The following is a 13,152-nucleotide window of genomic DNA, read 5'->3' as shown; positions in this document are numbered from 1 at the left end:
TAAATAATTCTGGAGCTGCCTTTGAGATAAAAACTTAACTCTGATGGCTTGTGGACCATGGAGTGTTCTTCCCTGAAGTGATTCCCAAGCAAAGGGACTTTAGATTGATGCCATCTAGTGGTGGCTCCCAGGAACTTCAGGTGATTTACTATATAGAAGAGTCATACAGATGGTTCTACCTTATGCAGCAAACCACAGGTAGACAGTATTGTGCCATCTACACAGGCTAATGAAGAGGAGAGGATTTTGGTGGGGGAAAAGGGACTAAAGACATGTGCTGGGACATAAGAAGAACTGTATGAGGCAGAACAATAGCAAAGGAAGCTCCTGCAAGTAGAGAACCACTGGGAAGGCAGAGGGTAGGTGGAAGGATGGGGGGAGCCATGAAAGAGAGGACTGATATGGTATCCAATTTTTTTTTTTTGTGAGGCAATTGGGGTTAAGTGACTTGCCCAGGGTCACACAGCTAATAAGTGGCAAGTGTCTGACGCCGGATTTGACCTCAAGTCCTCCCGACTCCAAGTTTGGAGTTCTACCCATTGTGCCACCTAGCTGCCCTGAGAAGACTGATGTGGAAGAATGATTACAGGAACCCTTTGCTGGAGCACCATCTTAGGCTATAGTGTAAGTGACTGAGGCATCATGTTAGTCAATAACCATTTATTAAACACCTACAACGTGCTACACTGTGCTAAGTGCTAGGGGTACAAAGAAAGGCAAAAGACAGTCCCTGCTTTCAAGGAGTTCACAGTCTAACTGGGGAGACAATATACAAATGATTAAAAACTAGCTATATACAGGATAAATTGGAGATAATCAACAGAGGGAAGGCATTAGAATTAATGTGGACAGGAAAATGCTTCCTACAGAAGGTAGGATTTTAGCTGGGACTTAAAGGAAGCCAAGAGAGAGGTTTGGAGGAGATACAGACCCTCTTGGTGTTCTTTATCTGTAAATAAATCTGTTTATCTTTTGAGCCTTGGGCACTTACAAGGGGAGTGGCCAATAACCTACAGGGTGGTATCAGACAGGAAATTCCTAGGTTATCTGGGTAGGTGGGGGAAGGCCAGAGGAGAGAGAGAAGGAGAAATTCCTCATGGTATTTTTGGGCCCTTTGTGTCTTGAGAGACTTATTAACCCAAGGATTGCATATAAAATCACACAAGTATATCAACTTTTTTGTGTACATAGGAAGTTCATTGGAATTTCCCTCAATAAACATAATAATAAAAAGGATGTGAAATTAAAAGAGTATTTAATACAGGCCTTTCCAAATACCTTCTAATTAAGTCAGCAACTACTTAAATGGAGATATTGTACTTTGGCTCCATACGCACACATACCCAGGATAAGAACCCTGATTGTATGGTTTCCATTAGAACTGGCTATTCTCTTTACTTGGAATCATTTTGACATTTCTTCAAAGTTTGCAAGGTGAGGATTAAAGTATTTTGAAATCTTACTAGAGCCTGTTTTGACATGAAAAGTACTAGATCCTCCATTTTCTCTGTTACAACTTACAAAGGAGTCCTGCTCATTAGAAAAGTTAAGAATTGTGACGTGTTCCTTCAGATGTCCTTTATTGAAAATCTGTGAACTCAAACATAATGTTTGTTCATGGTCTGTCCATCATTTATATTTTAAAATAGAATCATCCAAATGAGTACCATCTTGATATAAGAAATTCCATAATCCAAGACATTCAATATTTTCTATCATTTGCCCCTTTCATCACTTACTTAGACCTTTTGTCTTCAACTGGCCCTCATGAGGGGCAGTTAGGTGGTGCAGTAGTTAGAGTTCTTCCTGAATTCAAATCTGACCTCAGATACTTACTAGCTCTGTGACCCTGAGCAAGTCACTTAATCCTGTTTGCCTCAGTTTCCTCATCTGTAAAATGAGCTGGAGAAGGAAATGGCAAACCACTCCAGTATCTTCGCCAAGAAAACCCCAAATGGGGCACCCAAAGAGTCAGACACAACTGAAAAATGAATAACTGTGCCCTTATAAGCCTGAATGAATTTTGGTCCAATGGTCAAATCCCTTATATGTTTGATTTGTTTTATAGAGAAGGGAAGGAAGAAACAGTGATTTTCACAGTTGATGTTACCTCTGCTGCAGTTGCCATGTTTGACTGTCAGCTAGGGTTCCACCAAGCTCTCTAACTTCCATGCTGAAATCTTTCCAAGTTGAATTTGTCACTAGGTTCTCAGTTCTCCCGTTAACTCACATTCTATTGTACCCCCAGAAAGTGTAGTATTCATAATGTTAACACATTTTTCATGCCCTAATGTTTACAAAAATCTCTTGAATAAGTAGTGCAATATGATTTTATCATATAAAAGATAAGGAAACTGAGGCTTAGATGAATAAAGTGATATACAAAAGGAAGTGATAGACCCAGAACCTGAACCAAGTTCTTATAAATATCCATGTTTTTGCAAGACCTTTCAAAATAAGCTGCTTTATGGGTTACATAACAATGAACTATCTTCAAGGTATCTATAGATCTGTTGCCTGAACACTTATCAAGGAAATCCAAGGAAATTTCACAAGGAAACAAGCCCAGAAGCTACAGCTTTAATATCTCATATTTTGTTGCATAAAGTTCTAACTCACAGAAATGTACATGTCAATACAATAAGCCTTCTTATGGAAAACTTGTAAGCCACAGTTTTAAATGATGTCATCAAGTTTCAGAAAAACAATTCTCTCAGTCTTGACAAAGAACTCTTACCTTATAGATGCAGGATTTCGCATTCAAGAAGAATAGCTCAATGGTGGCATTATCCTTTAGGTATGAAATGCTTTCAATATAGAACCTGAAAAAGAAAACAGTAACTAAGGAGAGGTGGAAGTTATGGCACCAGAAAAGTCCACTGATACTGTAAACTATAAAGTAAAACACTGAATAAGGACCAGAGTGCATACATATACAAATGCAGAAAGATGTCTTTATTGGTGAGTATTTTCCCATCCACTCAATAAATACTTTCTGATTTTTAGGAAGGACATTACCAAATTGGAATGTATCTAAAGGAGACTAACTAGGATGATGAGAAAATTTGAACCACGGCATACTAGAAACATTTCAGGGAAATGGAGAAGAATTGGGCAGAGAAGGTACTAAGTTTGAAGGACTGTCACGTGAATGAATAATTTGCATTAGTTTGTTCAGTCCCAGAAGGCAAAACTAAAAACAGTGAGTAAGAGTTATAGAGATGTGGATTTCAGCTCAACACTATGATGGCATGGGGAATTCCACTTCCTAACAATCTGAACTGTCTAAAAGTAGAACAGGTGCTTCAGGATATAATGAGTTCTCCATCACTAAAGGTCTTCAAATGTAGCCAGGACAACATTTGCCAGGGATGTTGTAGAAGGAATTACTCAGCAGCAATTAGACTTTATGACCCCTGTGGTTCATTTAAGCTAAGATTCAATGTGTTTATGATACACTTCTTTAGGAAGAAACTATATTGTAGTTTCATGCACAGCTACATCTGTCCCTTATGGACTTCCCTGATACCTAATGTCTGCCATTAATTTGTGAGACCAGGGCTTCAACCTCATTATTTCTTTAATTTCTTCTCCAACTGACCTTGCTTTTAGCAATTTTCAGTATTGATTTATTCTTTATATTCCAAATCAGAGGTGTCAAACTCCCGGTCTGAACCAGATTAAAATGCAATTGTGAAATGTTTAACAAAATAAATAAAAATATAATACAAGATAGAGAATGTTAACTTGTGCTTTTATAAGTTAACAGGTGGACTGCAGGGATCCATTTGGCACTACTGCTCCAAATGAGTTGTGTTCAATTGAACATCTTTTTTTTTAATAAGTTGAATAGTATTGAATGAAGTACCATGTTTGTGTCAAAAACCACTACTGTATCTCTTTCCAAAGGTGGGGAAGAGGTTGCTGTGATTTCTACATATCCAAAGAAAGTTAAGTTTCCCTATTTCTGTGGTACTAATGCATCTAGTGCCATATGAAACTGAATTTATACACATCTGTTGTTCAGATGGTTCTTAGAAGTTTACTTTTGGGGCAGCTAGGTGGCACAGTGGATAGAGCACCGGCCCTGAAGTCAGGAGGACCTGAGTTCAAATCTGGCCTCAGACCAAACACTTGACACGTACTAGCTGTGTGACCTTGGGCAAGTCACTTAACCCCAATTGCCTTACCAAAAAAAAAAAAAGAAGTTTATTTTTCCCCAAGATGAAAGACACTACAATTATTTAAATTCACAAGAACAAAAATGTATTTTCACACATTGGTTTCAGGGTTCACTTTTGCTAAAACATTGCCTCTACAGAATCTGTGGCCACATAGACATGTACAATGTAGCTTTTAATGCCAGAACTTTGACTCTTAAAATGGCTTGTATATTACAACTATCACTGAGTAAATTCTAATATGGCATAGTGTTTGTTAGTTGTTTGTTTCTTATAAATCCAAGTGACTACATTTATTCACATTTTCTAAAAATGGGGAAAAAAGAATTGGAAGGGATTACTGAAAAGCATGACTGGTGGAGCCAAGATGGTGGATTAGAGGCAGCAACCCAGCCAAACTCTCCCAACATTTCCCTCTGAACAACTTTAAAATAATGCTTAATTGAGTTTTGAAGGAGCAGAGCCTACAAAAGGTTGGGGTGAGACATTTTAGGAGAAGTCTGTGACACTGGGGTGGGGGATGACCCAGAGCACATGCAATGGTAGCACTAGCGACAGGCATTGGAGGTGACCGAAAGAGCAGCAGCAGCAGCTTTGGGAGCTCTCAGCCCAGAGATGCTAAGGGGGTCGGACAACTTGTCAGAAAGAGATTACAGGGGACCTTTTGCTGACACTGGGTACAGCTGGTGCTGATTTTTCATAGACAGAGGGCACAGGTGTGAATCAATTATGTTGGAATAATCTCCAAAAAAAAAAAAGTGGTGAGAAGGAAGGATACACAGGGAGAATGGGGAAGGGAGGAGTAGAGTGGAGAAAATTATCATCTCATGTATAAATACAAGAGTGTGCAAATAAGAAGGGGGGCAGGCAATGTTTGAACCTCACTCTCGTTGGAATTGACTCAAAGAGAGAAGAATATCTGTGTACCCTCAATTGGATATAGAAATCTATCTTACCCATAAGGAAATAGGACAGAAAGTAGATAAGAGAAAAGGCAGGGGAGGATGACAAAAAGGAGGGCAGATTTAGGGAGGCAAGAGTCAGAAGCAAAACAAACTGTTGAGGAAGAACAGGGATAAAGAAGGAGAGAAAGATAAACAAAAGAAAATAGGATGGAGGGAAATAAACAGCAATCAAACTGTGAATGTAAATGGGATGAGATCACCCATAAAATGGAAGCAGCAGAATGGATTAGAAACTAAAAGTTGGCAGTGTGTTGTTTATAAGAGACACATTTGAAACAGAAAGACACACATACAGAGTGAGACACACTTGAAACAGAAATACACACACACAGGGTTAAAATAAGGAGATGGGGCAGAATCTGTTATGCTGCAGCTCACTTTAAAAAGGCAGGAGTAGCAATCATGATCTCAAACAAAACAAGAGCAAAAATAGATCTAATTAAAAGAGATAATCCGGGAAACTACATTTTGATAAAAAAGTATTATGTTGAAGTAATATAAAAAAACTTTTACAGCAAGTTTCTCTGATAAAAGCCTCCTTTCTCAAGTATATAAGGAACCAAGTCAAGTTTATAAAAATAAGAGCCATTCCCCAATTAATAAATTGTCATGGGATATGAACAGGCAGTTTTCGAAAGATGAAATCAAAGCTATCTATAGTCATCTGAAAAAAAGCTTTAAATCACTATTGATTAGAGAAAGACAGATTAAAACAACTCTGAGGTACAACCTCACATCTATCAGAAATGCCAAATGCTGGAAGGGATGAGGGAAAATAGTACACTAATAAACTGTTGGTAGGGTTGTGAACTGGTCCAACCATTTGGGAGAACAATTTGGAACTGTACCCAAAAGGCTATAAAACTGGATATACTCCTTGACCTGCAATACCACTGCTAGGTGGTGTACTCCAAAGAGATAAAAGAAAGAGGAAAGAGACTTACATGTACAAAAAATATTTTTAGCAACTATTTTTGTGGTAGCAGAGAATTGGAAATTGAGGGAATGTCCATCAATTGGTGAATGGCTGAACAAGTTGTGGCACATGATTGTGATGGAATACTATTTTGATATAAGAAGGGGGATGGTATCAAAAAAACATGGGAAGGCCTATATAAGTAAAGTAAAATGAGCAGAACTAGGAGATTACTGCACATAGTAACAGCAATGTTGTAATGATGATCAACCATGAAAAACTTAGCTATTCTGATTAGTACAATGATTCAAGACAATTCCAAAGGACTCATGATGAAAAATACCATCCACCTCCAAAGAAAGAAGTGATGGAACTCTGAGTGCAAATCAAAGTATAGTTTTCTCACTTTATTTTTCTTGCTTTTTTCTGTGCTATGGCTAGTATAAAAATATGTTTTACATGATTTACTATGTATATATATATCATATTGCTTGACTTCTCAGTGTATGTGTGAGAGGTAGGAAGGGAGGAAGAGAATTTGGAACTTGAAACTTAAAAAAAAGAAAGTAAAAAATAAACACTGAATGGTTTTAAAATAGAAAAGTGTGACTACATGCAAGTTAGGTATCATTTATGCCACTAATTAAACTGTATACTATTTGTAAATGTTAAGAAATTATACCCAGGCAAATTACATGTTAAACTCTGCAGGAAAATGTCATATTTGCTATAGGAACTATTTTTCAGGCTGTAGATGGGGAACGGGACTCTGTCACTGGCTGGGGCTGAGTGTCTTCTGGGACAGACACTCAAGCAGGGGAGCTGGGAAAGGTGGAGGTCAGAAATTTCCAGCTCAAGTAGTTTGAGAAGCAGATAAAAACATGTGATTCAAGGCAGGCTTAAAGGACTTTGAGGTTGGGTTGGAGTGTTGCACAGAGTCCAGAAGAATCTGTCTGTGCTCAGATTGCTGTAGGCATGAGTGTGTTTTTATGCCTGGGTCTGTCCTTAAGCTTCATTTCCACTGAATGATGTTCACCTCTTCAAAATGGAATGGAAGCTAAATGATAGCAAATGCCATATAATGTCTAGTAAAATGCTGGTCTACTCACTGTATGGAATTTGGAGACGTTCAAGAAGAGAACAGACAGCTTTCCAGTTATGGAAAATTTGGATATTCATCTCAGTAAAAACTACCAGATGACTTTGCAAGGGTTGTTATTGTTGTTTGTTTTGGCACAATGATTCAGTGACTTTATTGTTCTAAGTTAGTTACTCCTAACTAACTGGTTTTATGACATCCAAGGGCAGGAAAAGATGATATTTCAGAAATGAAATGCCAAGTTATTAATGCCTGTTTTTCTTGTGTTGAATATATATTTATGGGGTTAGGGCAGGGGTGAAAACCAGGAGTTGGTAAGGGCCACTTTGATTCCCTATTCAAAAAATGTCACTATAGCATCCATTTTATGAATTTGATTCATTTGGGTTAATCAGTCCCAGTTTTAAAAATGAAAATATCTCCTGGTCCTTTACATTGTGTTATAGATTTAGAACTAGAAGAGACTGCAGAAATCATCTATCTAGTCCTCATTTTGGAGATTAGGAAACAACATAAGGAAGCTATCTTAGTAGGTAGAGTAAAGCTAGGGTTAGAATTCAGGTCCTTTGACTCCCCATCCAGTGAGTGTTTTCCTCATTACATTAACAAGCCTATCAGTCATTCATACTTGATTGTGAAAGATTTTAATCAGATCATCTCATATTTAAATCAACTATGCTGACAAAATTGGAATTAAGTCCCAAGGTAGGTAGGTAGCCCAATGAATAGAGAGGTAGGTTGGGAGCCAGGAAGACATGAAATAAAATCCTGCCTCTGACATTTATTAGCTGTGTCACCTTAGGGAAGTCACTTAACCTCGCTCAACCTCAGTGTCCTCATCTGTAAAATGAAGATAGTAATATCACCTACCTTACAAGGTTGTAAAAATTAATGGAGTTAACACATGTAAAGTGTTTTGCAAACTTTAAAATGCTATGTAAATACTAGCTTATATTGCTATTACCATGAAGAATGAAAGAAATTTTTGAGAGGTTGAAGGACAAATACAGTTCATATTTTTTTTTTAACAGAAGGAAAGAAAATGGAATCTATAAACTGCACATCAATGAGCTTGATTGAAATTTAGACTATTTTTTAAAGAGATGGTTAGCAAATTCTTAGAAAAGGAAGCAGTTATTTTTCTCTTTTCCCTAATACTGCTTTGAACAAAATTCCCAACAATTACAACCATTTTGTTGTCCTTAGTTTTCCTCACCAGCCTCAGTTCATTCTGAGGTTTCCTAATGTAGACTTGTTTTTCCCTGCACTATTTGGTCAGGCCCCAAAGAGCAATCATTAATATTTATCAGATGGATAATTATAGCAGAGTTACCCAGGAATGTGTCCTTGGCTTTGGGTAGTCTAACACTTTTATCAAAGACTTGTACAAAGGCACTGATTTCACACATCGAATTTACAGATGACCCAAAGCCAGGATGTAAAACTAACAATATACTGCAGAGTAAGAAGCCAAAACGAGCTTCACAAGTTAGAACAGTGGGACAAAACCAACAAGATGAAATTTAATCTGGAAAAATGTAAGTCTTACACTTGGGTTCGAAAATCAATTTAATTAGTGTAAGATGGGCGAGACATGGTCATGGGAAAAAAATCTGAGGACTTTTATTGACTACAAGTTCATTGTTGTTTAGTTATTTTTCAGTTGTATCAGACTCTTCATGACATCCATTTGGGATTTCGTTGGTAAAGATCCTGGAGAGGTTTGCCATTTCCTTCTCTGGCTCATTTTACAGATGAAGAAACTGAGGCAAACAGGGGTAAGTGACTTGCCCAGGGTCACACAAATAGTAAATGTCTAAGGCCAGATTTGAACTCAGGAAGATGAGCCTTTCTGACTCCAGGCCCAGCACTCTATCCACAGAACCACCAACTGCCCAACTACAAGCTCAGTATGAGCCAAAAGTGCAATATGGCAGCCCGACAAGGAATATAATCGAAGTTGCATTGAGAGAGGAGGGTATCCAGAACAACCAGGCATGTAATAGTTGTGCTGTTTTCTCTTCAGATTAGCTCACACTGGAGTGCTTGGTTATGCTCTGATTGGCTCATTTTAGAAAGAACCTAGAAGGTCTAGAGGAGGAGAACCAAGGTAGTAAAGAAGATATGATTAAAGGGTGAGAAAAATGGAGATGTTTAGCCTGGAGAAGAAAAGATTTAGTGGGGATATGACAGCTTTTTTTTCCCCAAGAATTTTAAGGAGTATCATGTGGAAAATTACATACTCTGTTTTACTCAAGAGGGCAGAATTAGAAGCAAAAGGTGAAAGTCATAAAGTACCAAATCTATTTTGTTTTATGTAAGGAAACACTTAAATAAGGAGGTAGCAGCATGCAGTGGAAAGAACAGTGAATTTGGAGACATGGCACCTGGTTTCAAGTCTTAGCTCTGTCCACTACTGTACAATCTTAGGCCTCACTAAACTTTTCTAGGTCTTACTTGTCTCATCTGTAAAACCAGGGGACTAGATGATCTCTAAAGTCCCTTCCAACCCTATTATTAGAATTATCTAAATGTACAACTTGCTTTCTTAGGAGGCAGTAGGTTCTTTCCGTGGAAGACTTCTAGCAAAAGCTGGATGACTATTGTTGGGTATGATATGGAAGGCACTCTTTTTCAGGTTCAGGTTAGAATAGATGGTCTTTGAGGTTGTTTTCAACTCTGAGTATCTGCTTTTTTAAAGTCGTTGGAGATACCAGGGTCATGATCTAATATGAAATAATGAAGAGGAACCCAAGAAAAAATCATCTTCCACTTGGCAAAGCCCTCAAAGCTGTTTGCTGTATCTTTGTTTGTCAGATCAATAGACTGGAAAATCCTAAGTAACAAGACTGTTACGCACTGGCTGTGTAACCCTGAATAATTCACTTAAGTCTGTGTTACAACTTCCCACTTGCATTGTGTGTCAAAAACAGAATTTGTACTTACTAACCTCACAAAGGCTCAATTTATAATCCTTAGAGGAGGAAAGCATTTCATGCATCAAGGAGGAGAGTCCTCTAAGGAAGTGGGAGGGAAATATTGATATTATGGGCTGAATCTTCCTCTTAACTGAAGTTTTTTAAATTTAACTTTTTAAAAATATTCTTCTTCTTAGCATTAGGTGGCAGTGTTGCACTATTTCCTTGACCTTTCAGTGCAAAGCAGTGAGGACCCAACTAATTCATAAAGAAAATATCTCTTCCCATAGTAAATCTAAGGAAATGAAAGATTCATGTTGGAATCAGCGCCTTCACCAGATAATTCTGAGGATGGTCCTTTGCCATATTTAGCAGAACAGAATCCCAGGGCTTTCTGAGTTAGAAGGTATTATTGGCTTTACAAGTTAATAGTTTTCTTTGAGAGCGATCCACCTAAATTGCCAGCGCCAGGGACAAAATTCATTTGCCTTGAAGAAATCTGCCCTCCTTCCCCTCCCCCACAATGTACAGAGGAGTTATGTGATTGTTCTTAAAGCTGAGCATTTCAGAACTCAAACAGGATTTTCTGAAGTGTGAGAGAATGTGATTTTCTTTTTCTTCCAGGAGAATCTGCTAGAAGAAATTGCTAGAAGGGATTTAACACTGTCCAGGTTTAACAATGGCATTTGAGGGCATCCAGCTAACTATGATCCCAACTGGTTTCCTCTTATCCTTCCTTCTGTACCTCACACTCATCACCAGACTTTGTCACTTGCAATTCATTGAGTCTATATTCCAAGGGCTAATTAAATATGCTAATGAACAGTTTACTTTGTAACAAACAGAAATGGTACATTTTGATTGCCTGCTTTGTGGTGAATATTAGGAAGGAAGGGCAGTGGGAGAGAAGGGAAGAGATGGAAAGGAAAGGGGAAAAAGAGGAAGAAAGAAGATGAGGTAGGGGGAAGAAGAGGGAGAGGGAGCAGAGGGGGAGGGGGAGGGAGAGAGAGGCAGGAGAGGGGAAGAAAGGAGAGAGTGGGAAAGGAAGGGAAAAAGAGAGAGGCTGGGATGGAGAGGGAAGGAGAGAGAGGCATTAGGAGGAATGAATAAGAATAATGAGATCTGGAATAGCAATCTCGGTAAGCTTTTGCAACTGAACACCTAAACTATTTAAAATTTCAACAGCACTAAATCTTAACTGAAAACATATGTCCAGGGTCAAATTAATATGGTAGTAGGTCATAGTAAGTAGCCACACTTCAGGATATGCACAGTCACTGCTACTCCTAAGTAACAAAAGATAGTTAAGTGTCATATTAGTCAGGAGAGAAAAACTCCAGTCTTTCACAACAGTGATTATAAAAATCCACTCCTTTCAGATCAAGCTTTATTGCTTCTCTTTCTTTGTTTTCTTCAATTGCTTACTTCAGGTCACTGTTTATGAAAAGCTGGATTTAAGGAGATTTAACTTAGTCTCTATTTATTTTCCTGACATGCTGGGTAGATTGCCAGGGCTATAGTGGCACTGAGCTGGGCTAAATAGTTAAAAGGAATGGAACCAAAGCTGTAGGAATCCTCCTGAGCCCGAAATTTGAACTGAAAAATTCCCATGGATTCCTATGGTTGATTACGTCCATTTTCTTTTGGACAGTTTCTTAAGCTTATCTTTAAACTTTGGACCCATGAATTCCTTGAATGGTACTAGAATTCTGCCAATCAACTCTATAACCTAGCTGTCACTCAGGAGTTGCTGGAGTATTTCTGCAAAGCTAGTGTCATTTATCTGTCTAATTTGTGTCATAAACTAACTGTTGTACATTGTTTACTGCGCATGTTTTGCACTTTCCATTATAGTGTGTCATATTATAAACCCTGAGAGGAAGGTGTTTCATCTTCATTCAAAGAACATTCACTGATTTCCTAGCAGGGACACGGTTTTATAGGAGGGAAATGAGACTGAAGACAGAAATGGATAGGGACTCTGACTTCAACTTAAGTTGTAATTTAGACCATGTTATTTTTGTAGTTGTTGATATGATGCATATTTATTGTTCTCCCATTTTTTCCTAAGTATATTTTTTGATATCCTAAATTAGAGTCGAATCTCTCTTTATGGATAGGGACTCCCTTCCTTTCTTCCTTCTTTCTTTCCTTCCTTCCTCTCTTTCTTTCTTGTTATATTATCTCCCAGTGAGAGGTAGTATGCCACAATGGATAGGGAATTGGATTCAGAATTGGGAAGACCTGGGTTTAAGTCCTGCCACTGATAAATCCTGGCTATGTCACTCTGGGCCAGTGACCTAACCTCACAGTGTCCCAGGCTCTCTAAAAGGCTGTAAATTTTAAAACAATTTTGCATCTGCACTGGTAGAGGGAGTTTTCATACCAGGAATTTTTTACATCAATAAAATCACAGGTCCACCCAAGACAAAAAAAAAAAATCTCTCAGGAGCACCTAGATTTATAGCATAAGGGGACTTTAGAGTTTACCTAGTCCAAACTTCTTATTTTACAGATGAGGAAACTGAGACCCAGAGAGATTAAATGACTTGCCCAAGGAAGGAAGTAGCAAATTTAGGAATTTAACTCATTCATTCTATGATACCAAATCCAACAATTTTACCCCTATACCACCTGTCATAGGGTAAGGACTTAAGTAAATGCTTATTATTCAATGAAAACACAGGTCCAATTAAAAAATATAAAGGGAAATTATGTGATCAAGAGGAAAGAACAGGGTATTAGAATTCAGATTTGGGCTTTTATCTGCTACTAACTAGTTATCTGCCCATAGACAAGTAATGTAGTCTTTCTGTGCCTCAGTTTCTTCATTTTCCAAATGGTAATAATGCTTACCTAACCTACATCAATGGATGGCTGCAAAAGTCAAATGAGATAATGTAAAAGATGCTTTGCAAATTAGATTGCACTAATTATAATTATTAATAACTAGACAGTCTTGCCCATTATCCAACACAGTACCAAATAAAGATGGATACCTGAATGCTATTTGGTTGGGATGCTGAATAATCTAGGCACTTATCAATGAGAAAGACTGATAAGGTCAGAAAGA

The 13,152-nt window shown here is 38.0% G+C and overlaps 1 protein-coding gene across 3 annotated transcripts in view; it reads right to left on the bottom strand.

Moving 5' to 3' along the window:
- The window catches only part of FRMD4A (FERM domain containing 4A), a 352,592-nt gene that overhangs the window by 153,975 nt on the left and 185,465 nt on the right, over nt 1–13,152 (bottom strand). For all 3 annotated transcript variants that reach the window (XM_027838551.1, XM_027838548.1, XM_027838550.1), the window contains exon 5: nt 2,738–2,822. In XM_027838551.1, coding sequence (XP_027694352.1) covers nt 2,738–2,822 — 85 coding nt within the window. The remainder of the gene's footprint in view (nt 1–2,737; nt 2,823–13,152) is intronic.

Source organism: Vombatus ursinus, unplaced genomic scaffold (genome assembly GCF_900497805.2).
Source record: "Vombatus ursinus unplaced genomic scaffold, bare-nosed wombat genome assembly UNPS02014830.1, whole genome shotgun sequence".
Taxonomy (NCBI): domain Eukaryota; kingdom Metazoa; phylum Chordata; class Mammalia; order Diprotodontia; family Vombatidae; genus Vombatus; species Vombatus ursinus.
This window is presented reverse-complemented; position numbering and strand designations above follow the sequence as displayed.